Source organism: Phaseolus vulgaris, chromosome 1 (assembly GCF_000499845.2).
Source record: "Phaseolus vulgaris cultivar G19833 chromosome 1, P. vulgaris v2.0, whole genome shotgun sequence".
NCBI lineage: Eukaryota > Viridiplantae > Streptophyta > Magnoliopsida > Fabales > Fabaceae > Phaseolus > Phaseolus vulgaris.
The window spans coordinates 26,444,695-26,471,928 of record NC_023759.2 but is presented as its reverse complement, the minus strand read 5'-3'; the positions used below and the strand labels follow the sequence as shown (position 1 = coordinate 26,471,928).

Here is a 27,234-nt window from a genome sequence, read left to right as displayed (position 1 = left end):
ACCTCATCAAGTGCTTCAGAGAATCATCAACTTTAATAGTACACAACTGTTTCTTCTGTTAAGGAAATTCCTTTAAAACATGAAATGAAATTAAAAAACTATGACAAAGGTATTTCAGAATTGGATCTACCACATTCTACACTTGATAAAGAATACGTACCATACTTTCAAGATGACCATCTAAATATTTTCCGATAAAATAAGGTTCGTACAGACTTTTGTGTCACACAAAATCAGTGGTCAAACCTGTTACAGACAATGTATATTAGTTCTTAAATTCGTGTTCATATATTACAAAAAAGAGATGAGAAATAAGAATATTTTTCAATTAATTAAAGAATTTTCATACCTCATATGTAAAGCTGTAAGAATATACTTCAAACATTTTCGAATATTTCTCTATAAATCACATTAGTAGTTAAATTAGTGGTATTACCATTATGATCCAAAATCAATATCTTCAACCATTTCTTAGATTTTACTCTAGAAAGAGCAACATATAACTGTCTGTGTGTAAACACTGGACGTGGTAGATATAGACCAACTTTATTGAGCGTTTGACCTTGACTTTTATTTATTGTCATGGCAAAGAACAAAGATATTGGAAATTGCCTTCTTTGAAACTTAAACGACAAACCTGTTCGGAAGGAGTCAAGTTCATTCTCGGAATAAATATTACCAATAACATTTTTCCCCAAGTGAGTTACCTGTAATCTTGTTCCATTGCAAAGTCCATTGGCTTGACCAATATTTCTTAGAAGCATTATTGGAACTCTAACTTTTAATTTAACACAGTGATTGGGAATTCCAGAGCATTTGATATCATTCAAAAATTCAGTTGTAAACCACTCAGCTTGAGCATTTTCTTGTTCTTCAGATTCACAAGGACTGTCTGAACTTAAATAAGTAACTTCGTGTCCTGGTATTAATGATAAAATGAACTCATTCAGTTGATCCACACATTCTGTAGTAGGACATAATATTGCACCATCATCAAAAGAACCATCACAGGTCACATTGTTTATGTAGGAGGGATAAACAAAGTCAACCAACTGCAATAAAGGTTGTTCACCATCTAAAATTAAAATGTCTTTCGGTATTTCAATACTTCCTTGTCCCAACTCATTTAAGTCCATATCTCCATCTCCAATGTGAAGTATCCAATCAGCAAACTCTTTTATTTTTATTTGACTCCGCATGGATGTATGACTCTTTAATCTCATATTCTCTGTAAGTTTTAGGACTTTGCAATGTTTCCATAACTTCGAGTAATTTACTGTTGCCTTCACAATGTCATATCTTGATCCATTTTTTACAACAGGTAATATTTGTCGAAAGTCTCCTCCCAAAACAATGACTTTACCACCAAAAGGTTTAAGAGCATTTTCTTCACTTTCAGCTCTCATGACATCCCTTAAAGTTCTATCCAAGGCTTCAAAACATAACCTATTAATCATTGGGGCTTCATCCCATATAATTAATTTAGTTTCGATCAACAATTTGGCCCTAAGACTTCCTTGAGGTATATTGCAGGTTGACTCTTCATTTATTAACAAAGGAATGCAAAAGGTAGAATGAGTTGTTTTTCCTCCTGGAAGTAACAAAGAAGCTATATCGCTAGAAGCTACATTCAACACTATACTGGCCATACCTCGGACATCGGTGCCAAACATCGACCTCAGACCTAGACATCGGACCTTGGTGGTCCGGTGGCATTAATGGGCCACGTAGGTGGGCCCCAGACATAACAATGAGTTACTATCCAGACGAAAGAATGACCTAAGTCACGAGAGGATTCATGCATGTGGTGTGTATAGCACATTCAGATCTAGAAAAGTAAGTATCCCTTGGAGGCACTAAGGCTCGTGAGGGTTAAGGTTTCCCAGGATAGACTGCATGCATGGCACGTGAACACTTAGGGCACCCATAAAATAGATGGCCCCGCAGTGCTGGTACATGAGTTGGTACCCTACCGGCCATACTGTTAAAGATTTTGCACTCCAGAAAAGGCAAGTCCTGTGTTGCGACTGCGCTAAGCTTGTGCGACGCGTCACATGATGCCTCCCCAGTAACCCTAATTCCACTTAAGGAAAGATCCTCGTGGGACAGAGAGTTGACCTAGATACAACTTATATAAAGGGTGGTAAGAACCCTAGACAGGTACGTCGTTTCTAAGACTGAAACTGCTTTACATACTTACTGTTTCTTAGCCCACTACTGACTTGATCGTCGGAGTGCAATCAACAGGTAGGCCCCCCTCTGTTTTAACGGAGCCACTCTCGACCACCCCAGGGAAGAGCTGAAACTACTAGGAAATAGAAGGAGCCACCATCTGCCTTTGAAGTCAACGACAACTGAGTCAACCGGCGAGAACAAACACAATCAACCCTTTTGATCTAATCGTGTGGACAAAGTTTTCCACATGAAAGTTTTTTCGGTTCCTCCATAACCATATAAGAAAAAAAAAACCACAAACCTTTAACAGGGCTGCTGTCATTATATTCTCATAGACTTCCACTTGCTCCGGAGTAAGAGATTGAAAAAGAGAACAATGCATTTCAAACATTTCTATTTTGTCATAATTCAATTCATCAATAATGAATCTATTTTGATAAATAAAAGAATCTAAATGAATAGGTTGTGGCAAATTTGGAAAGTCTTTCAAAGACTTACCATTTGAAATTAATAAGTTTTTTACTTGTAGAAGACAAATGTTTTGTATTTGAGCATCTTCAATTCTAAGACCTAGGAAAGAAATTATATGTCATACAATAATTATAAATTATATAAATTATAATCTATAAGTTTTCAAGAAATAAAAAATTTATACCTGGTAGGGCAAACTCCTTTCTTTTTTGTTATAGAATGTCATATGATAACAACTTTCATATTTTGTTCCACACTTCATATGGTCTAGACATAATATTCATCAATAAAAGAGTAACAAACAGTATTCTCAACTGAATTTCTGAAGCAAGGTCGCTGAACTCTGTAATGGCATCAATAAACTCTTTATCATCTACCAATAGCCCTATTACGTAGCATGCCTCTTTATATGTTTGGTGAATGAAACCATTAACAGTCTTGATGCTATCATAGTTACAACAACCCTTTTGATAATTCAACAATAACATCAGATAATATAATTCCCCTGACCCTGGAGGAATATATGTTAACCTTCCAATACTAACACCAATTTTCCTTGTCTTCCACTCTCTTCTGTCTGCCATCCAAAAAAATGTCTAGGGTATTCACAATAAGTCAATTTTTTTCCCAGTGGATAAATTTTGTTAGCTTCAAACCAAGCTAAAAACATTGTTCTTTTATGTTCATTGAAGTTCAATATTTCATCAATGTCTTCATTGTCTTTAAAGAAAATCGGTTGCTCGTACAATAAATGAAAATTCATCGTTGAACTATAGGCCATCTATGATGAATATCAAAGGCAAATATTCTCCACACAGCTTCACATGGGGATATATATCTACAATCGTAATACTGTTTAATTTCATCAATAACTGGTGTCTCTGTAGAGTCTTTATGAGTAGTAGAAATTTTCAATTTGGCTTTATCTGGACCTTTGTTCACATATTTAAACAAATACTTGATTGAATTGGATTTGTTGCAATATTTTGTGTTAACATGGGCTTGGTACCTCAGTAGTAGCAATGGGCTATATGGCACAACATTTCTATTGTCCAACTTAATTCCATTTTTAAGAATGAATGTTCCATTATCTTGATGTTTGTAACATGGATATCCATCCTCATCAATTGTAGTCAACAATTTAAATTTCTTGGGGTAAAATTTTAAACATCTACCGTTAGTCATGCAAGGTGAGCTTATTCGAGTTATCTTGCATGGCCCATGTATCATGTAGGTTGTAACTGCCTTTGACAATTTAGGATATAAATTTGCATCTGGTAATTCTGCAGAAATGACTCCATCAATATTGGTTGGAGTTCGTAACTTTTTCTCTCCATCCAACCACAATAATATGTGGGCATGAGGTAAACCCATTTTTTTGAAATTCCACAGTGTACATACCTATAACAATATGAAAAAAATCTTCAAATGTAATACATAATAATATAGCAAGGAAAGTGTTAAATATGGATTAATGTGGATTACCTACATTAACTTTGCCAAAATAGTCATCTTTTTCTAAGTCAATCATCATTTGATCTAATTTCATCTTGAATACTCTACAAACAATGTTTGGCCTATCAACAGCAGTTAATCCTTTTGAAGTAACAAAGTCACGTATTTCAAACCAGTTTACATTGTAGGTAATAATGATAAATAAATCAGGATATCCAAATGTTTTTCAAATGGCCATAGCATGTTGGCAATTGTTGAACATGTACCTCATTCCTTCTGTAAAAGATGCAGGTAAAACTATACGATTTCCAATTGCAGAAGAATTTGTTTCTCCTCGATTCATTGCTTCTTGTATACCTTGCAAAATATCACAACATATTGTTTTTTGGTTTAGCCTTATGAACGACAATCTTTGAGCTTCAACCATTGTATATGCATCAACCAAAAACTGTTGAAACAATCAATGTGAATGAACTATATTCCCAAACTCCACATTTCTTTATTGAATTCTAAATGCAATAAATTCTCTTAGTGAAATACGACTTCTTTTACGTTCTCTGCTCTTACTTCCAGAATTTTGTATTGGAATCTTTTCTTGATAGCCATCCTCTCCAAAGGGAATATTAATGGATATTGTAATGGAATAAAGGCTATATGTGTTTCATGGAGTCTAAACAATTGTCCTGAACTTTTTTTCACTATGATATCTCGTCCTACATCCATGTTGTTCATATCACTCACAATCAACGTTGTTATGTCATCTGTTGTAGGGGTATTGTACACTCTTGGATCTTTGCATCGATGTCTAAATAACCACAATGCAAAATCTGAATTTACATCGTTATGTACAAAATCTCTTACCCTTCTAAAACTTTTTGCCAAAACATTATTGTCATAAATTATCTTGGTAAGATCTTCCATCAAGGATTTGTCAAACTTCAACTGATTCAATTTCGACTTTCATGCAATTTTTAAAAATTATCTTTGAATTAATTCAGTTAATATAAAGTAACTAAATAAAGTAACTGAATATAACACATACCCTAAGTGAGATAATCTATTTGACACTTAATTTTGAGTGCCATATATGTAAAGTTGTGCAAACATAGGAGATGATCCACTATCAAGGAGCAAGTTTCCAATCCTATGATAGTTTTGTCCATGCAGAATAAATTGAGGAGGTTCATATCCATCATCTATCGAAGATTGAACATTCCCTCCAATTGAAGTAAATGAAAACATACTATTATAACTTCTAAAATTTGTAGATAGTGTTCACTTCGACTATCTTGCCCATTTGATAACTCTAACAACAATTTATGAGGTTCTTGTAGGAAAGGGAGTTGTACTTTTCCCTTTTGACAACAAATAGAAAAATCAACGTTAACAAAAGTCTTAGATTTCTGAGATCTTTCTTCATACCACACCTCGCCCAAACAGTATTCACATTGAATAGTAGGTTGTCCAAATTCAACAATATCTATTTTCAAAAAATTAAGAAAGGTGATATATTACTTTGTTGAGATAAATGCATTTAGTTTGCATGAAGAAGTGAAGAAGTTAGAGTTAAAGATATGAACCTTCATTTTCAGGTTTTGAATATAATTCAGAATTATCAACTTTTGTGGTGTCATATGAAACAAAAAATAGTAAAAGAAAGTGGTTGTCAAAAAATTTAAAAAATTAAAATTATAAATTAACAATTTTTAGTATCATTATTTTCTTCATTTTGCACATCTTCATCAAAATTCAATCTCTGAGACAATGATTCAAGGATTTGAACTTTGTATGTACCGGACTTGTTATGTAAGTTTAGTGTGTTACTAACTACATACCTACACTCCTTGCAACTGAATTACCTAGACAAAATATGTTCAAAACCAACAATTAAGTAGTAGTAAAACATTTGTTAAGCAATAAAAAACAATATGATTTTGAAATTTACTTGTCATAAAAGAACAAGGAAAAAGAATTTACATTCGTTTCTAGAACTAACCTTGAAATTTAGGTGTAAGAAATTCTTGTGCAGTACAGATTGTTTGTAAACCTGACAATGACTGCGAAGATGTATCCATCACGTTCAAATGATTGTTAGGGGTCACTGATTGCCAAACACAATGATTTAGTTTAAAAAATTGTCTCTTTCATTAAATCAATTTTCATTTGAATGATGAATTATTTTATAAGTCATTAATGAAGGAATAAATGTACGAAGATGAGTAATGTTTCAGTTTATATTTCTACTACCTCTAACTTGATCACCCTTTTGCATCTTTCCCAAAATGTGCACAAATACAAAAAAAAAATAGTTTCCAAAAAAAAATAATACAGAAATAAAATTCAAATCTACTATTGTTATATATTGTAAACAAATACAAAAAAAAAAAGTTTCCAAAAAAATAATACAGATATAAAATTTAGATGTATATTCATGTACTATTGCTATATATTATAATGAACTATAACGAATAATGTATTGTAAACTAACCATGATGAGGACGTTAAGTGAGGCTAATGTCTCCATGAGTAATTGTTTGCATTGATGACAATACTTTGGTAGTTGAATGCATCATGTTTAAGTCATTGTTAGGAGTAAGGTTGTGAGAAAAAGAGAAATTTGAGCCTGTAATTTCAAATGTCTGAGAACCGAAATCCTTACTTGATTTAAGAGTACTTTGACCTACAACAAAAAGTTTAAATGGGTGATACAATAAGATAAATCAATTAACAATGACTATATAAGAACTTATAATTTTTTTTACATTAAAGTTAATCTTTCAACAATGATTTGAAGAACTTTAACATTTCATTGTGTTTGAACCATATATATATATGATAATTATTACTACTAAATGATTTCAGCTGGTTAAGGTAGAATTTATAGTAAAACATAAATTAGTACTATAATAAATAAATCTAAAATGTTTGTATCTTTTATAATAATACTATAATTGTAATCAAACCATGTGAATGATCCATTAAGAACTAACCATGAACCTGGTCTGTAAGCCCAATTTCTTCATTACTAACTGTACTCGTTGATGACAATACTTTTGTACTTGAATGCATGGTGTTGAATTCATTCTCAGGAGTCAAGTTTACAGAGACAGAATCATTTATGCCTGTATTTCGAGAAGTTTGACACCAAAATTGCTTACTTGAGTTCGTAGTAGTTTAACCTAAAAAAAATGAATCATAAGAGTTGACTTTAGTACTATAATTAGAAATTTCATTGAATGACATACTACGAGAGTTAAATGAAATAAAATGTCATTGGTACTACCTCTTCTTTGGTCAACCTTTTTGCGTTGATCATAAATTAAGTTGTTCCTCTTTGCCCTTGCATATTTGACAACATCTGATTAATATAAACAAAAAAGAAAATGTTTCCACAAAAACAATATATATAAAAATTAAAATGTTTACTGATGTAGTATTAGTCTAAATTGTAATCAATATAATTAATAATACGTTCTTAACTAAGCTTGAAACAGTTCTCCATTACTAACTGTACCCATTCATGACAGTACTTTGGTTGTTGAATGCATTAACTGATTGTTGGGAGTAAGTTTCTCATAAACAAGGATATTTGTTATCATAATTCCTGATGCTGGAGAACCAAAATCATGGCATGAGTTAGGAGTATTTACACCTACAACAAAAAGTCTGAATGAATGATAAGATAAGGTACACGAATGACAAATTACTACGTATTTGTTTTACACATTCGATATCAATTGAAAAATAATTTGAATTTGTTTTACACATTCAATTTCAATTGAAAAATATTTTTAATTCTATTTGAAATATAAATATAAATATAAAGATATATAAAAAAAGGTAATTAAGTTTCACTACCTGTTGTTTTGACTTTTTTGCTGCGCAGTTCATATAATATATTTCTTATTTTTCTTCTGGCATATTTTCCATTATCAGAATCGAGAACTAAAAAAAAATTACAAAAAAAATCATATATAAATAAGATACAATACTTTGATGTAAAGAATATTCTTAAAGTTATGCTTACCATTGCTGGATTTAGATATGCATGTTGTGTTTGGATTTTGATTATATGGAAAATAAAACTCATGTAAAATAATAGGTCAAATTATACACAAACATTAAAGTTGTTAAAACTATAACATACCATCTATTATTTTTTATATATTTTTACCATAAATTGTGCTGAGAGTTCATTCACTCTTACATCATAACTGACTATTAACTTCTTTTATGAACCTAATTTTTAAATATATATGTATATCTCTCTCTATATATATAAATAAAAGAATTACATACCATTAAAATTAAGTTCATATAATTATGTGAGTTAAGTGTATTCCATTTGGATTAACATGTTTTCAAAATAATATACATAGATAAATTTTATCATGTACTATTATTAAAAATAAAGAGCATTAATTTCGTGTAAAAACAAATAATGAATATAATAATGATTCAAGTAATTGGTAGCATAAAATATTTATCATTGTTTTGTTTAAGAAATAATAGTTACGAATAGACCTAAATTGATTTTCATCTTCACGAAAAAAAATTAACAATATATATGACACTTAAAAATTTAAATATAAGTTGTAGTTGTTGCACCTGATACATTAGAATTTGTTTGAGAAAGGCTAACAATCCTATTTCTTATATTAACATTTTTCTTGAATTGCTCCATAACTATTGCAAGCTGAATGACTGAACTTCAAGGAGTATTGTAGTAAGAACAAATATTTCCAACCATAAAAGTATGTACTGTTTTGAGGACTAAGTGTGTACAATATATATAGTTCACGCTATCTTTGTTTTGGCTGTTTGTTTTGGTGGACTTCCTTATATGTTATTACTTTGACATAATGCAATTATTAATTAAATATTAAAATATTTAACAAATAAAGAGGTTTAATATTTTTATATAATAATAGTGATATGTAATTATATATAATTATATAACAATGATATTTAATACTTAAAAATGTTCAAAAAAAATTTAGCTTTCAAAAGGGATAACACTTGTACTCTTTTTATTTATTTTGCATAATAATCAAACAAACTTCGAAATGTAACATAATTAAAAAATCAAATAATAACAACCATAAAAACAATTACAAATTTAGGTAGTATCAGTGTTCAATGAAGAAAGCTCATGCAATGCATGTCTAGAAGTTGCTGTGAAAAAGGGGAACTTAACTTTTAAGATGTGAAAAAAAATTCTTGTTCTAGTTCAAAAGAATAACGTTCTACTTTAAGCATTGTCATTGATGAATTGTTGGTTGACTTTTGAAAGAGCAAACTTGTTGGAAATATACTTATCAGATTGTATATATAATATATATATATATAGTAAATATATAGTAATACATTTGAATCGACATTTATCTAGAAACAATCATCTTTTAAACCACAAAAGAACAAAGCATTGTCCAAAAACAGAAACATAACGTACGTAAAAAAAAAAGATAGCATGATCTGATAACCCTAATAAGCAAAAAAATGGGAACTTTGGCTAACTTTCTTTTGCACAATTATAGAATAGTTTTTCTGTTTAACAAAAAAAAAAAGAAATCCTTGCGTTGGAAATATCTGAAATAATAGACAGCTTGCAAGAACACATAATATATGTATATCGCGAAAAAAAAAAATTAACTTTTAACTTACACTCCATTTTCAGATATGCTCATTATGTAGTTCCTAATTTGACTAAAACAGAAATCAAACAACAACAAAATATAAATGAAGAAGATGGTAAATAAAATGATTATTATAACCCCATTGTTTTTATGAAATGTATATACCTTAGATCTGTGAAATAAAAAAATTTAAAAATGAAAACTTTAATTAATATTTATGCTCATAATGAAAAAAGATCCAAACTTTAATTACCTTTTCCATTCCATGGATACCTCTATATTGCGTATGGTTACCAAGTTCTATATTGGGAACTCATAGTAGAAGAGAAACAGTTTTTATGTCTTAAAGCTTAAGAATAAAGAAATATTATTATAACAACATTTTTTTTATGAAATGCATACACCTTAAATCTGTGAACTAAAAGCATTTAAAAATGGAATCTTTAATTAATATTTATGGACAAAATGAAAAAAGATCCAAACTTTAATTACCTTTTCCGTTCCATGGATACCTCTATAGTGCCTATGGTTACCAAGTTCCATATTTGCAACTCACAGTAGAAGAGAAACAGTTTTTATGTCTTAAAGCTTAAGAATAAGAATAAAGAAATATAAGAATAAGAATTAAGTGAGAATGAAAAAATAGAAACCACCTGTGGTGAGTTTTGTAACACGTGTAAGTTCTACAATGTTTCACTTGTCACTCCCAGAATCAAGTCGAAACAGAGTAAACAATTTGGCAGAATCTGATATCTGGTATATGGTATAATGGACAAAAAGAAGTTGCCCGAGACAAAGAATAGAGCAGAGATATTTGCAAGTAAGGTTGTTTCTAAACTGTAACGTATATATATATATATACATATATATATATATATATATATATATATATATATCAGTTGGCTTATGAATGTCAAAGAAGATGAAGATGATAAAGGGACAATGAATTTAAGTAATATTAGCACACCCAACTTTATGTGCTTTTCCAGAAACTTCCTCAGTCATTTGTTAATGATTTAATGCGAAAAAGATGTTATTAAGTTATTTTTAATTTGCAATAATATTTGTTTTCTTTTTAATTTAACTTTGAAATTTGTACTCAGTGTGAAAGTAATGATGAGCTTAAAGTTCTCGAAGTGTTAAATATTATTTTATCCCAACTTTTTTTGTCTTGGAAAATAATACAAATGTCCTTTCTTGGGTTACTTTAATTCTTCTTAACAATATTTTTATGCTATTCCACATTTTAATTTTTTTTATTGCACTTTAAAATTATAACTTTAGCTAAATATAAAAATTGTGAAATTGAGGAATTGAAATTAAATTAAATTAAATATAATACAAAAAGAATTTAACATTAAAATTATACAATTTTACAATCTTAACAACCCACAAATTATATGTAAAAATGATGAATAATTTTTTTTCCATAACTTGTAAATTAAAATACATTACAATAGTTTAAACTAATTTAAATCAAATAAAACGCTTTCTAATACTACGTTCCCATAAGATATATACATGAAAAATGAAGTATTAAACATCAACTTCCTTCTTTAAGTTCAATCTGCAAAAAATACTCCACAATAATTACTGCAATTAAAAGTATAATTCATTAGATTATACTAAGTAAAGTTCTGGTAAAACTAAAAAAAATGTGTGTTTCTTTCAGAAACAAATTGTAACCAAATTCATATTGAACTATGAGATCACCTTTTGTCATATAAAATAAAGTCAAATACAATACAACAAATATTTATAGAATGAAATAGTACTCATAAAAATTACTACAAATTTGAAAAATGATACAGAAAAACAAACATATATACATCAAAATGTTTCAAGATAAAAAAAAACTTAATACATCAATGATTAATTAATTAATAATTAATAGTTAATAATAAAAAATATATACAAAATCAAATTAATATATGTATTTCATAATTTAGAAGAAATATATAAAATAGAAAAAGAGTATGAAACAAGTTTATGACTTTTTTAATATACTGACAATTCTTATAGCGTTGAACATATTTAGAAATGCCAACACATTATTAATATGCCAGATAATAAATGAAAAATTAAAAAAAAAATATGTAAAGATATTGCTAATATTGGAAACAATAAATACAAAGAACTAAAATGAGATAATTAAAAATAATCATAATAAAATAAAAATTAACAGTAAACCAAATAAACTTTTTTGGTTTCCAACAAAGTGGAAACTTGATGCTTCCCAGCAAAGGAAGGGCAATACTTGCAAAATAAACCAACTAAAAAAAGACTAATATGGTTCAAAACAATAAAAATGATTATCCTAAAAGCTTAAGAAATTTAATTATACACTAAGTCTTTTGTAGTGACTCGTCATCAGTAGTAGAACTCTGATATTAGAAGAGGGCTTCTTGTTATGACATTCAAATATAATTTTGTCATCTTCACGGATAGAATGAAGACGACAAAAATGTTTCCACCCGCTACCAAGTGTAATGCTTCTAGAAGGAAACCTGGACTTGAAAATGTTGTATTCCACATCTTGTAGCGATCCATGTAGAGTAACCTTCTTGAACTTCCCTCTACGAACATATTCAGCAAAAGGAGAAGGCAAATCCTTCAACAATAACCAAATTATTAGTTAATAAAACAAATATAATATAACAATAACCATTTAAAAAGAAAGGCTGGTAAACTGACCACATATCCTCCATAGACTTATTTTGAAGACAACTTTAAGCTAAAATGTATAAAGGGGCAATTGTTGACAGCTCCCTCCCTTGAACATCATTCAGAAAATTTCTTACAACACTTTCACATAACTCTCCCATATAAATAATTATATGGAAGGTGTTATTACCCATGTAACGAAACAATATACTCTGGTGACCTTTAAACCCATAAAAATCTCTCAGACTGGACCATCCATAGAAAATTTGGGGACAAAGTATATCTTTGTTATAATATACTATATGAATATTGCCTTGATAGTTGCTGAGGATCCATTCCTCACCCAATTCATTTTCAAACTCGATGGCGAATGCACAATCCATGTGCCCATTCTATCCATTTTAAAACCATAAAAATACTCAAAGAACTAAAAAAAATTATGAAAAAAAGTAGGAATCTCAGAAAAAAAAACATACCTCCCCACGAATGTTCTAAACAGACCTCGAGTAGAAAGTTTTACAATCTCTTCGGGAATGACAACCATGACATTGAGAAAAAGAAAGATGATGACGATGGAAGTAGGGAAGAGTAATTTAAGAAGTTACAAAGAAGAAAGCATTAGGATTGTGTGTAATAAAAAGCCATACCTTACTTATTTATAACAATCATGCCTTTTCAGTCACAAATCTACTATAAGTTTTTTTTCTGAAACAACATGTCCTTTCAGTTCCTATATTAAATAATAAAAAATATTAAATATATATATATATAAAAAATATATAAATATATATATATATATATATATTAAATATATTAAATATTATATATTATATATATAATATATAAAATATATTAAAATATTATATATTAAATATATTAAACATTAAATATATTAAATATTATATTATATTATTATTATTATATATATTTAAAATACATATTTAAACCCTAAACCCTAAACCCTAACATTAAATAACCTACCTGTAATTAAAATTTAAAATTTAAAATCTAATTTGATATTAAATTTAAAATATAATACTTTTAACTTTAATTATTACTTCTTTCCATAATATGTAATTAATTAATCTAGGAAGATGAAATGAATACTTTGAGAAAAGTGCAAAAGATACAGAAGGGACAAAGTTTAAGGGACAAAGTTTATGCAAAAATAAAAAATCAAGTGATGCCTTAATTGCTCTTACAGGTATTTAATGCTATCCTATATATGCTTTTGAATCCTTAGAAGTTAAGTGTAATGTGAATATATTTTTTTCAAAAAAAATTTTTGGTAAGGACAAAGATATCATTAGATAAATATTTTTTTTTATCACATAGTAAGGTATTATCTATAAAAATTGAATTGACGAAAAAACAATAACTGTAATAAAGAACCTCTGAAAGGAAAACAATATTTCAATAACCTTAAAAAAAACACAAATTATAATTTATAAAATATTATATTATTCTATATAAATTCATGAATTAAAGAAAAACTAAAAGTTGATGCACTTACCATTACGATTTTGAGCTTTCATGAAAGAACCATTGTTACGAAATACAGTTACAAAAAGTATGCCATTATATGAATTACACAAAAACAAATAAATAAATTAAAATATACACATAAAATTGAAAAACAACAAAATAAAACAACGTCAAAATCAACTATAAAGTCATTATGTACCTCAAACATAATGTCAACATATGAAACCAACAATATTACATAAAGAGATTTAAAAATATAATTGTACTAGTACATCATAATATGTTCTACATAGAAATTAAAGAAAGTCTACAATATATGAAAATAAATAAGTTACAAAACATAACATTAGAGAAACAATATGAAATTATACTACTCCCTTTTTGAATTTGATATTTTTCCTTAATATCCTTAGTGAGATATCATCATCGGGTGTGTGCGTAGGTGAAGCAAAATCTCTTGTAACTCGTGGAGCAACCACTTCAGGAGCAGTAGCTAAGAGATTATCACTGCCTAAACCAACAGTTTTAGATTGCAAATCAACAACTTCATTGGAAAATTTATTAAATAAATCCTGCAATGATAACAAAAATATTAGTAAGATTAAATTATTCAATTGTTTAAAATAATACTTTAAATGAAAATTACATGAGAAAGTGGCACAGATGAGTCATCCTGTTCGACATCTTTAACAGTACATAGTCTTTTCTTCTGAGAATGAAGTTCCTTCACAACATGAGAATTAAATTAAAACAGTATAAATAAGGAATTTCAGGGTAAAATGTAAGTCATAATAGACTGGAATTAGGAAACATACCACATTTTCCACACGACCATCACAAAACCTTTGTATAGTAGTATCATCAATACACACTTTTTTGACACGGAATGATTGGTCAAACCTAAGAGATTGATCTTTAACACAACCAACTTTAAACAACACAACTTTATCAATCAAAAGATCAAATTCTTTTGGTAGTACACCAGAATCACCGTTCTAAATATTAAAAAACAAATATCATTTAATATAATAACCTTTTCTTATATGCATAAATAGACATATGCATGGTTGGAAAATTTACCTTATCATGACTTTCAAATAATTCAGCGCAAGATTTATTGATTAGAGTAGTGGCATCCCTGTCAAATAGAATGAAAGTAGTGGAATCCGTTTTATCAATTACTCGCACCTTCAGCTTATACCTGAAATATAAAATACATAAAGGTTTACAAATTCTATCTATAATTTAATGAATATAATTAATAATTAATTAATAGTTAATTATTAACACAATAATAATTATAATTAATAATCAATAATTAATATAATAATACAATAAGTAATAAGTATTAAGTAATATGTAATTAAAAATAAATTCATGCAAATACAAACATTACCTTTGTTGGACTTTAATAACATGTTTGTTACATTTCTCACAAAAAAACATTTTGGAATCTGGGTAAACAACTTTACCGCATAAGCAAGCCGTGTACCACCAATCGTCATTAGCTACAATATGTTTTATTGTAGCTAAGATAACAAAAGTGCTTTCATGTAAAAAGATAAAAGAAATTGATCTTAAACTATTAATAATCCATTTCAATAAACTGTTAAAAAAAATAGTGATACCTCTTTACAATCTTTCAGGCCTTGAATAGTATTTCTATGAATGAAGCTGATGAATTCATCCTCAACATTCTGTTTTCCAGAATCACACAATTGACTGAGTCCCTGTGTAGGAGAATTTGTACTTTCAATCATCCTACACATGCAAAAGTTGTGGTTAGAAAGGGTCATACATTTTAAGTATCGAATAACAATGTATTAAACTAACCTTTTCTTGAGTTCGATTGCGTCTTTAGACTGTATGTTATATATTATTTTCGTACAATCCAAGCAATTTTGTAGACAAACCTTTTCTACATTAAAATATAATGCATTGTTTTATAACAAAAAGTCATGTAAATAAAATAAATAAATAAATAAATAAAAATAAATTAGAAATTCATCACTTCACATACCCTGGAAAATCTTTACTTTAGCAAACTGCACACTGATGACAATATTTTGCAACTCTCCACATGACAGAAATGCATTGAGCTCATTACAATAGTTACCAAATAAACTACACTCCATGCGATAACTGTTGTAAATTAAAATTACAATTGTAAGAAAACATATTTTGGACTCGTTATGGTACAAAATATTAGCTTACCCATCAACTTTAATAGAAATCACATTTAACTTAGTTGATGAACCTGATCTATTTACCTTTCTTTCAGTTCCCACACCAGTTAATATTCCAATAACATCTGTTAAAACATATTCATTTAAACACATGTCCAAAGAAATCTGTTCAAGTAAAAGAATATTACTTACCGACTAAGTAGTCAGTATCAAAACCAGGGGCCCTTAACACAAACATTAGGGTGTACTGAGGTATTGCACATAAAACCAAATCATTACCAACACAGGTTACTTTGGTTCCAAACTGAAAATTTATTTTGTATTGGTGACAGGTAGTGCAATAAGTGTTGAAGATGGATTGGGCTCCTTCAAGTCAATGTGTTTGATGAAGAAATGTGTGTGTTCTGCTTTGAAGATTGTATTTGTAATTGGTTAGTCTTGTAATAGGTTAGAGTGTGTTTAAAGTGAACTTCTTGCATCGTGACCCACCTCTTAACCCTTATCAAGGTGATAAGATCAAGCACAACGTTTTCTAAAATGGTTCTGTCATGTTTTTTTCCAAAATATGCTTTATTGCACAAAATGAATATGTTTTTTTCTCAAATGAATAGATTTGTTTTTAACTGGTGCCTAGTTTTTTGAAAAGTTTTTTTTATAACTTTGTTTTGTGCACCAAGTATCTTGGATCAATCTTTTATGCTATCAAAACGACTGTATTACAACAATTTAAAATCTCTCTTTGTCTTTTTGAAAATAAATCTATTCATTATAACTTCAATTTGTTCTTTTTATAACAACCTTTTAAACTGTTTTTTGAAATTCTATTATAAATCAATTGATATATAAAGAGAGTCATAAGTCACTAAAAAGTGTGTTGAGAAAATGAGTTAAAACAGAGATTGAGAGTTTTCAGAGCATGAGCATGTGTTCTTGAAAGAGTTTTTCAGGAGAAAAAAAATGTGCTTGTTCTTGCTTTTGTTATAAGCTTGGTTGGAGGTGCTGTCACTGTTTTAGGCAATCTGTTCTACTGGTCTAGTCAGAATTCTGCATTTTCTTTACAAGTGTATTCATTTCATCATTCTTTTCTTTGTAAAGTGTGGTTGTAAGACTCTTCTTGATAAAGTTTCTTGAAGAGTTGTGTGCTGAAATAGAAATAGAGTTTTTCAGCTAGGTGTGCCTTGTTCTTGTAGGGTTCAAGAACATTAGGTTTTTTAATTGGTGTGTACTATTTTTAGTGGATTTCACCTTGGGAAAGGTGAGACTGGATGTAGCTCATTTGAGTGAACTAATATAATTTTGTGGTGTTCAATCTTTCTTAATCACTGCACTCAATAACTGTTGCGTATGCTGATCTGATAGAAAATAAATATGTTCAATTAAAATTGAATATGTTCATTCTGGGTCTGTTCATATTGTTCTTGTTTTCTGATAAATCAATTTGAATATCTTGTGGAAATATTTGTAACTAATCTGAATAGAATTGAAGCACATTGTTTTGCAAAAACCAAGTATATCAATTAGCACGATTCATTCAAAGGTGTTGTGTGGTTTGACTGTCATACATCTTTGGATTCAACCATCTATTTTTCATTTGTGCATATCAAGGTGTTTCTTTGCTCTCTGTTGAAATCACTCAATACCACAAAATCAGATAACTGAAATATTGCCTTGATAAAGTAAGCAGAAAAATAAATATGTTATTTCCAAAATAAATTGATTCTTTTTCTATGTTTTGTAAAAAGACTGAATTTGTGTGAAATTTTTAAAAGTTCAATTCACCCCCCTCTTGAACTTTAACATTATTGAACCCAACAATAAGATCCTGAATTAGTAGACACACTAAAGAAATTGAAGGAACAAACTTTATCCTAAAAAATATCATTTTGAAATTTATAAATTAGTGTTCTTCTAACGGAAACATGAATTCTATCACCTAAAAGATAACAACAAACATTAAGCATGATTAATAAAAATTACATTAAAATGTAGTACAAAAAATATGAAAGAAAATGATAAAGTATTTTACATCTTTGTCTTGTATCACCGTTTCCATGGAGAATGGAAACTTTGTTTTCATGAAGTTAGAAACAAACCACAAACGTATAACCCTTGTTATCAGGATCCAATTTTCACTTTGTGGATTAACATCTTTGACACAATTTGTATTTTGTCTTAACACAAACATTGTAAGGGTGACTATATATATATATATATATATATATATATATATACACACTGAGGAAGTGGTACAAAATCATTTTAAAAAATATAAAAAAAACAACTTTACAATTTCAAATTAAAATAGCTAGGAATAATAAGAAAACATAATAAGAGTATAAGAGTATTGTGAGGCAAAAACAAACATTCCAATTTTCAAATGGGATATAGTTTTAGCTAAGAATAAACATGAAAATAATCATAAATAACATGAAATAAATATACAGGTAATGAAAACAAAATTAAGATAAAATTTTAAATAAATGACAAAAACGAAATTAAGCATGTCGGGTTTCATACATAAGAGATTAAGCATATAAAAATGGAAACTTTAAAATGTGCAAAAAAAATTTGCTCTTAAATTCAAAAAAACATGTTTCTACTTTATTTTTTTATTGTATTATATGTATTACATTTAATTTAATTATGTAGTTTTATTTTAAATAAATATTATTTGAGTTTAAAATAGAAAAGGATAAAAAGTAAATTACAAAAAATTAATTATAAAAATATATATTTAAGATTTTCTTCGCAAATCTCTTATGAGAAGGGAAGAAAGTCTGAGGTTAAAAAACGTTTTATAAAAATATACAGGTAATGAAAAAAATAGACAATTTGAAAATTTTCGATGAAGGACAAAAAAGAAATTAAGCATGTTAGGTTTTAAACAGAAGAGATTAAGCATATAAAAAATTGAAACTTTAAAACATGCAAAACAATTTTGCTTTTAGATTCAAAAAAACATGTTTCTACTTTCAGCATTGCGATGAATGAAATTGCTGTTTGACTTTTAAAACATCAAAAGTGCAGGAAATATACTTGTCAGGTTGCATAAAGAAAACATGTGAACAAACATGTATGTATAAACAATAAACAATCACACTAAACAATTCAACGTCCAAGCAATGTGTTTGAAACACAAAGTACAACATTTTTTAAATTCCTAGCATGATCTGAAAACCCTACTATGCAAAAAAAATGGGAATTTTAGGTACGCTTGTTTAGGAAATTTGCAAAAGAGGATTTTTGTTTTGCAAAAAAAAGAACCCATGCTTAGAAATTTATGAAATAATACACAGATTGCCAGAATACACAAATGTAGAACATAAACAGAAAAAGGTGGAAACCATAAATGAATAAAAATTATAATGAGTGAGATAAAGTTTTAGAAGAGAGTTTAACAATAGAAAGGAAATGTCTTTCAGATAAAAAAAATTGAAATACGTTTCAAAGGACAAAAAGTCGAAACAGTAACTACCAAAAAAAAAAAACTTAATCCAATAACGATTAAGAAACCAAAAAACCCATAATGAAAACAAACATGTGTATAACATAATGAAAATATAAAAGAATGGAATCCATAACTGCGAAATCTTACCAGTTTCATTTAACCATACACTCTTGCTTTTCCATGCAGACAAAAGAAGGAAAAAATCTTTCCTTGGTGCTTGATATAATGGGTAATCAGTTGGAAAATGATCCTGTCGGTTGACCTAGCGCAAGCGTGTTGCCTCGTCACTCCTCACCAGCTTGCCGCCACGTGACCTTCAAGTCCACACCACAGAAAGTCTCTCTGAGAACCTGAAAACACAAGGTGGCGCCTTTGCGGCTGGTGGCGCTCCGACGCTCAAGTCAGTAACAAGAACACCCAAAAACTGAGAGAAAATATGCTCTGTAGAACCGTACTAAAAGTGCACACAACCCTAGCAATGAGCCGTAATGAAAAACGTACCTCTGCAAATTCTGTTAAGTTTACCTTTATAGCTAGGTTTGTTTCTCTCTCCAGGCCGTTATGCTTTTGGACGCGTGGCTCGCATCCAACCCTGCATGTGTTGCCATCTGGGCTGGGATAACGGGTAGCACCCAGCCCTACACGCGTCATCATCTGAGCTAGGGTAATTCGAGCGCCATTTCCATACTGCATCTAACCCTACACGTGTCATCATCTGGGTTGGGGTAACAGGTAGCATCCAACCCTACACGTGTCGTCATCTGGGTTGGGATAACTCGTGCGTTATACTTGTGTAGTAACCAACCGCGCGGCTAAGTCCTCTACTCAAGGAGTAACCCAGCGTGCAATACGTTCTGGAACACCACCCAACCAGGCGAGTATCGGATGCAGCGGAGTGCACCATCTCTGTGACATCGCTTGTCGCTAGTGACACCTTCCTTATTGCTACGCCAAGCATGTTCTAGCTGAGGGAACCTTGCCACCAACAAATGTCCACTCTGGGAATCCTGTTGCTGATGGGCAAGCTGTCCCCTTCAACCCACACGACCTTCACGCCCTATGCTGGCGCAACAACCACCTTACTGAAACTATACGCTTGAGCTTACTCTTCTGAGCCTCCAGCAGCTTCAACTGAGTTCACTGGGAGATCCGACGATGTGCTCCTCGCGGCGACGTCAGACCACCCGATCTCCCGTTATTTAACACGTCGATGACACACAAAACCGGCGACAACCGACTATGTTCACTATAGAGCGCCGGTTCCATGAACCGGCGACCATGCCCACGTGTTCTGCTGAGCACGCCCCACATGGTCACGTGCCAAACACGTCATCACCTCCGATGTCCTGGTCAGTACAGAAAACATGAAAGTCAAGAAACAAAGCTAGAAAAGTAGCGGTGGCGTTCACAAATTACTGAAAACGTAAAGAAATCAAAGAGGAGAAAAAGTGAGATAGAAAGCACAGAGGTCAACATTAATGACTTAACACAATCAGGTAATAAAAACAAAAGAACCAAATGTAAGAAAGCCGGTAGAAGTATAAAAGCAGATCTAACATTACTGAAAGTACAAAATGATATTTGAAAAAATGATAACTTTTTAATACTTCCTTTGTAAAACATGAAAATGAAGATACAAACCTATGAAAGTACCGGTGGCATTGACAGATTACTAAAAAACACACTGAAAAACACAAAACAACAATGACTTAAGCCAATAAGGTAATAGAAACAAAAAAGCCAATGCAACGCATGCGGGTAATGGTTTAAAATCATATCTAAGTTGACTGAAAGTAGAAAATGGGAATGTCAGATCAAAATTTTTTAGAGAAAGTGTTTTGAACCAAATGGGATAATTGTGTAAAAATGAAAACTTTATGAACACATCCTCTGCAAACATGAAAATGAAGAAACAAACCTATCTTTGACTTGAATACATTAAAAATACAAACTTGTTTAACACTTTCTCTGAAAAATGACAAAAGATGAAATCTTTATCCCCTTTCCACCTCATTGTTAATCACACACTTCCTGTGGTCCTAGCTTGACTATTAACAACACAAACCAAAACAAAAATAAAGGTCTTATGTTGTAGATGATTAACATAAAACAGGTTCTTTATCCAAAAAAAAGAATCACTTCAATTCAATGGACTGTTTTGAGGATATAAAAAATGAGAATGAATGAAGTTTTCGTGGAGCTGAAAAAAAGACAACAAATGAAGTACTGCAGGAGCTGAAAAACGACAATGAGTAAACTATTGGATGAGTTGAAAAATCAAAATGAATGAAAAATTACATTTATTTAATGATATTTGATATTTATAAATTTTGAATTAACTTTTATTTGTGTAAAACATTAAATCATTTAGATTTTGTATTTATTTAGGATTTTGGAATTTTTAGAAATATTATTTATTTTAGATTTTAGATTATTGTTTAAGTAGGAAATAAAATTATTTAGGATTTGTATTTATTTAGAACTTTGAAAAACATAGAAATTTAATTAATTTAGATTTTTATTTAAGAATGACATTAAATAATTTAAGAATTGTATTGATTTTGAATTTTTTTTAAGAATGACATTACATATTTTTGGACCTATATTTATTTATGATTTTGAAAAAACTATAAACTTCATTTATTTTAGATTTTTATTTAAGTAGGAAATAAAACAATTTAAGATATTGTGATTATTTAGGATTTTGAAAAACTTAGAAAAAATTATTTATTTGGGATTTTTTATTTAAGAATAACATTAAATTATTTAGAATACGTATTTATTTAGAATTTTGAATAATTTAGTAACTTTATTCATTTTCGATTTTTATTTAAGAATGACATTAAAATTAAGTGAATTTATATTTATTTAGGATTTACAAAAACTTATAAATTTTATTTATTTATTTATTTTAAGTAGGGAATAAATAAAAGGACCAAGAATAGTAAGAAAATATAATGAAAGTATTCTCAAACAAAGAAACTATTCCCATTTTGCAATTGAAAATAGTTTTACCTAAGCACAAATAGGAATTTAGTTAAAAGATGTCCATAACACAAAAAAATACAGAAATTAAATAGGACGAAGAATAATTGATGTCTGATTTATACTAAATATACAGGTAATGAAAAAAAAAACATGACTTAAGATTCATGAAATAAAAAAATATTTTTAAATAAACAAAAGTAAAAAAAAGTACAGAAATTAAAGATCATGAAGAATAATTGATGCTTCATTGCTTGAAAGTATTTATTTATGATTTAGTTTATGATTTAATCAATATAATTTGTATATTTGTTTGACTATATTAACAAAAAATACAATGAATTAGTTATCAAGATGTTTTTATGAAGAAAACAAAGACGGTAAACATTATAAATTGTAAAATTCATTTCAGATTAAATTTAAAACAACAAAGAACAAAATAGATATTAGATAGAAATTACATTAGATTTAAATTCTATGCTATTAAAATAATAAATAATTCCTAAAATAAATGTACTTAAACCAATATGACAAATTATTGAATACATGATTTCGAGTTTTGCAAGTATTTAAAGTAGTGAGTTTCTCTACAAAAACTTGAATTTGGAGTTAGGCACATAAATTGATGCAATTACTCCACCAATAAAATAAAAGAACATTACAGTGGTACTTAAAATAAGTGAACCATAACGTATAATGTACGAAGTATCAATACACATGACAATCCAAATTGGACACTGGAGTCATTAGAAATAATATAATACACATAATAAAGTATCAATCAATACACGTCACAATCCAAATTGGACACTGAACTCAACATAAATAATAATAATATTGGAATTAGAAATAAATGTGCAGTAGAAGTAAAAAAAGAAGATATGAATCAAAAAGGTAATTAATGATCTTCGAATTGTAAATTTTGAAAATACGAAAGAATAAATAAAAATAATTAATAATAATAAATAATAATAAATTATAATAAAATGAAAGCTAATAATACACAAACACAATTATCTCTTAAAGCTTTTCAAACTAATAAAAAACACAAAATTGGATACCTGTAGATGAACAAATTGCAAAAAAATATAAGATGAACATAGGAAAACGAAAGCGAAATATTTGCACAAACAAAGAAAATGCTAAATAATTGTAATAGTAATAATGGACATTTTATATGAATCAGAAAGGTAATTAATGATCTTGGAATTGTAAATTTTGAAAATCTGAAAGAATAAATAAAAATAATTAATAATTGTACCGGACAGGAACTTGGTTCTCGGTCTTGGACCGGCTACTACTCTGTCCTCGGGTAGGGCAGAGGTCAGCTCGACCATGGACTTAGAGTCAAGGTAGCGGTGTTGGGCTTGTTTCGTTAATGGGGCTAGTTTTCTAATGATGTGCTATGATTTAAATTCAAGTTGCATGTGTTTAAAGATAAAATATAAAGAGATATTTTATCTGTTGTTATTCTGGAGATAAAAGATAAAGAGGTATTTTATCTGTTTGTTGCACATAAAATACATGTTGTTAACCCTAAAAGGATACGGAGGTGTATGTATAACAGAATGTGGCCTGTAGTTTAGCACCTAAAGGTCATTGGTGCATGTGACAGGTGGTTTTCTGTTAGAAATATAAGATAATGTGCTTATTTTCAGTTAATATTTGCTTATCTCAAGTTCAATTGCTGCATGTGCGGTTATAAAAAGGGGCTGAAACCTTAGGTGAAGGTACGCAGTTTATAAGACTGAAGCTAACATAGACTCTTGTTTCTTTGCCCTAATACTGACTTGAGCGTCGGAGTGCAAACGGCCACTAGGGCGCCCCTTTGTCTTTGTAGGTGAGAGGTTTCTTGATCAAGGAAGTATGATTCTCAAACGAAGATACAAGGGCTAAAGGCTACTGTTGGAGTTAACCGACGAAGCGAGTCAACCGACATGAACATTTGGCGCCCACTGTGGAGCCTGATAAAACTAGGTCCCATCCACATTTGTGATTGAAGCTACTGAGCAGTATGAGGACTACTAGGAAAGGTCCCACAACATCAAAAGGAGGTGATAACCTCACTATACAACAAATCATGGAGAAGCCCTCCAATCAGTGAATGAAGAAGCCAAGGCTGACCAGTTAAGGCCATTCCTTGAGCGTGGAATGTGGCAAACCTCAAGTTGTATTTCAACTAAGATATTCATGCTTAATGCTTTCTCTTTGAACAATGTGTGATAAATTTTTTCTAGGAAGATGATGCATTTAACTTTGTTGATTTATCTGAATTGGCACATGATAAGTCGACCTAGCTCGGTATAAGTACGAGCATAGGCGTTCTGTGGGATTGATTTGTTTGTTGATTTGCTTAAGCACAGGACAGGTAAGTCAACCTAGCTCGGTGTCAGTACAACCACTCAAGTATAGGCGCCCCGTGAGTAAATGATTACCTAGTGCCAGGTAAGACAGGGGCATGTGTACCATGCAGGAGAGCTTGTCATCTCGACCCAAATGCTTAGGGGAGGTCATCTCGGTGTTTGGGCACGAGAAGTAAGTCGTGAGCTCGACTCAGATGTTGGTTAGCCCAGAAAAGGTAACAAAGATAAAGGAATATTTTATCCATTGTGATATTATTCTGTAGATAGAAGATGAAAAAGATATTTTATCTGTTGTGATATTATTTTAGAGATAAAAGATAAAGAGAAATTTCATCTGTTGTGATATTATTCTGGAGATAAAAGATAAAAAGATATTTTATCTGTTGTGATATTATTATGAAGATAGAAGATGAAAAAGATATTTTATTTTTTGTGATATTATATTTTATCTGTTGCGATATTAGATTTTATTTGTTGTGATATTATCCGTTGTGATATTATTCTGAAGATAGAAGATGAAAAAGATATTTTATCTGTTGTGATATTATTTTAGAGATAAAAGATAAAGAGAAATTTCATCTGTTGTGATATTATTCTGGAGATAAAAGATAAAAAGATATTTTATCTGTTGTGATATTATTATGAAGATAGAAGATGAAAAAGATATTTTATTTTTTGTGATATTATATTTTATCTGTTGCGATATTAGATTTTATTTGTTGTGATATTATCCGTTGTGATATTATTATGAAGATAGAAGATGAAAAAGATATTTTATCTGTTGTGATATTATTCTGGAGATAAAAGATAAAGAGATATTTTATCTATTGTGATATTATTCCAAAGATAAATTATTATTATCTTTTAAGTCTGTTGTGATATTAGTCTGAAGATGAAAGATATAATTATTATTGTTTAAATATGTTATCATATTATCATGAAAAGAACGGATATTTAAGAATCTGTTATCATGTTACTCTGAAGATGACCATAATGATTAGTTATCATTTAAAACTGTTGTGATATTGCTATCATAATCATGATCTCTCACAGTAGAGAAGTTATTCTTGTTACTGGTTATAGAGCATAGTACTGAAAAAGTACATGTCTAGGAAAGTTCTGACGAGGAAAGACTTGGTATTTAAGCATGTCCATTGGTGACCCACCTCTCTTTCCTGGGAACATACCTGGTGTACTAGTTCATGATCTACAACATGCAAAAAAGATCTACTTTGACAAATTTTCCAGAACTCATGAGTCGAGAATCACAAATGATTATGTCCTACCGTAGCTCGACGGTAAAGGGCAGTACAACATCAAACTTTTACACCATGCAGGGTCATATAAGTGTTGGACGACGAAGCCTATCGGCGAAAAGTCAAGCCATCGGAACCATTCCTCTAATAGGGACATCACGACTCAGGTATGCTGACCCTTGGCTCAGAGACAATCTGGACATGGGCACCCCTGATGGCAGCTCGCCACCTTTGTGGCTCGAGCACCCGAACAGGTACATAGCGACTCAAGTCGCAGCTCGCCACCGTTGTGGCTCGAGCACTTGAACAGGTACATTGCGACTTATGTGCACTAACCCTTGGCTCAGAGACAATCTGGACATGGGCACCCCTGATCGCATCTCGCCACCATTGTGGTTCGAGTCTTTGAACAGGTCCATAGCGACTCTCAAGTCGTAGCTCGCCACCGTTGTGGCTCGAGCACTTGAACAGGTACATTGCGACTCAGGTGCACTGACCCCTGGCTTAGAGACAATCTGGACATGGGCACCATTGATCGCAGCTCGCCATCGTTGTGGTTCAAGCCTTCGAACAGGTACATGGCGACTCTCAAGTCGCAGCTCGCCACCTTTCTGGCTCAAGCACCCGAACAGGTACATAGCGACTCTCAAGTCGCCGCTCGCCACCGTTGTGGTTTGAGCCATTGAAACAGGTGTAAAGCAACTTAGTCTCTTCACTGAAACAAGTTCAGCTTGAGACTGGGGGGCTTGTGTACCGGACAGGAACTCGGTCCTCAGTCTTGGACCGACTACTACTCGGTTCTCGGGTAGGGCAGAGGTCAGCTTGGCCATGGACTTAGAGTCAAGGTAGCGGTGTTGGGTCTATTTGGTTAATGGGCCTAGTTTTCTAATGATGTGCTATGATTTAAATTCAAGTTGCATGTGTTTAAAGATAAAATATAAAGAGATATTTTATTTGTTGTTATTTTGGAGATAAAAGATAAAGAGGTATTTTATCTGTTTGTTGCTCATAAAATACCTGTTGTTAACCCTAAAATGATAGGGAGGTGTATGTATAACAGAATGTGGCATGCAGTTTAGCACCTAAAGGTCATTGGTGCATGTGACAGGT

At 30.4% G+C, this 27,234-nt stretch overlaps 1 protein-coding gene across 1 annotated transcript; it reads right to left on the bottom strand.

The window, feature by feature from the left end:
• Positions 1–377: 377 nt before the first annotated feature.
• On the bottom strand, positions 378–26,954 carry LOC137815780 (uncharacterized). The gene is made up of 4 exons (XM_068618893.1): positions 26,427–26,954; positions 16,265–16,319; positions 16,101–16,197; positions 378–1,446 (listed from the first exon to the last, which is right to left on the bottom strand). The coding sequence occupies exons 1-4, from the start codon at positions 26,952–26,954 to the stop codon at positions 378–380; spliced, it is 1,749 nt and encodes a 582-aa protein (XP_068474994.1).
• Between the last annotated feature and the right edge of the window lie 280 nt (positions 26,955–27,234).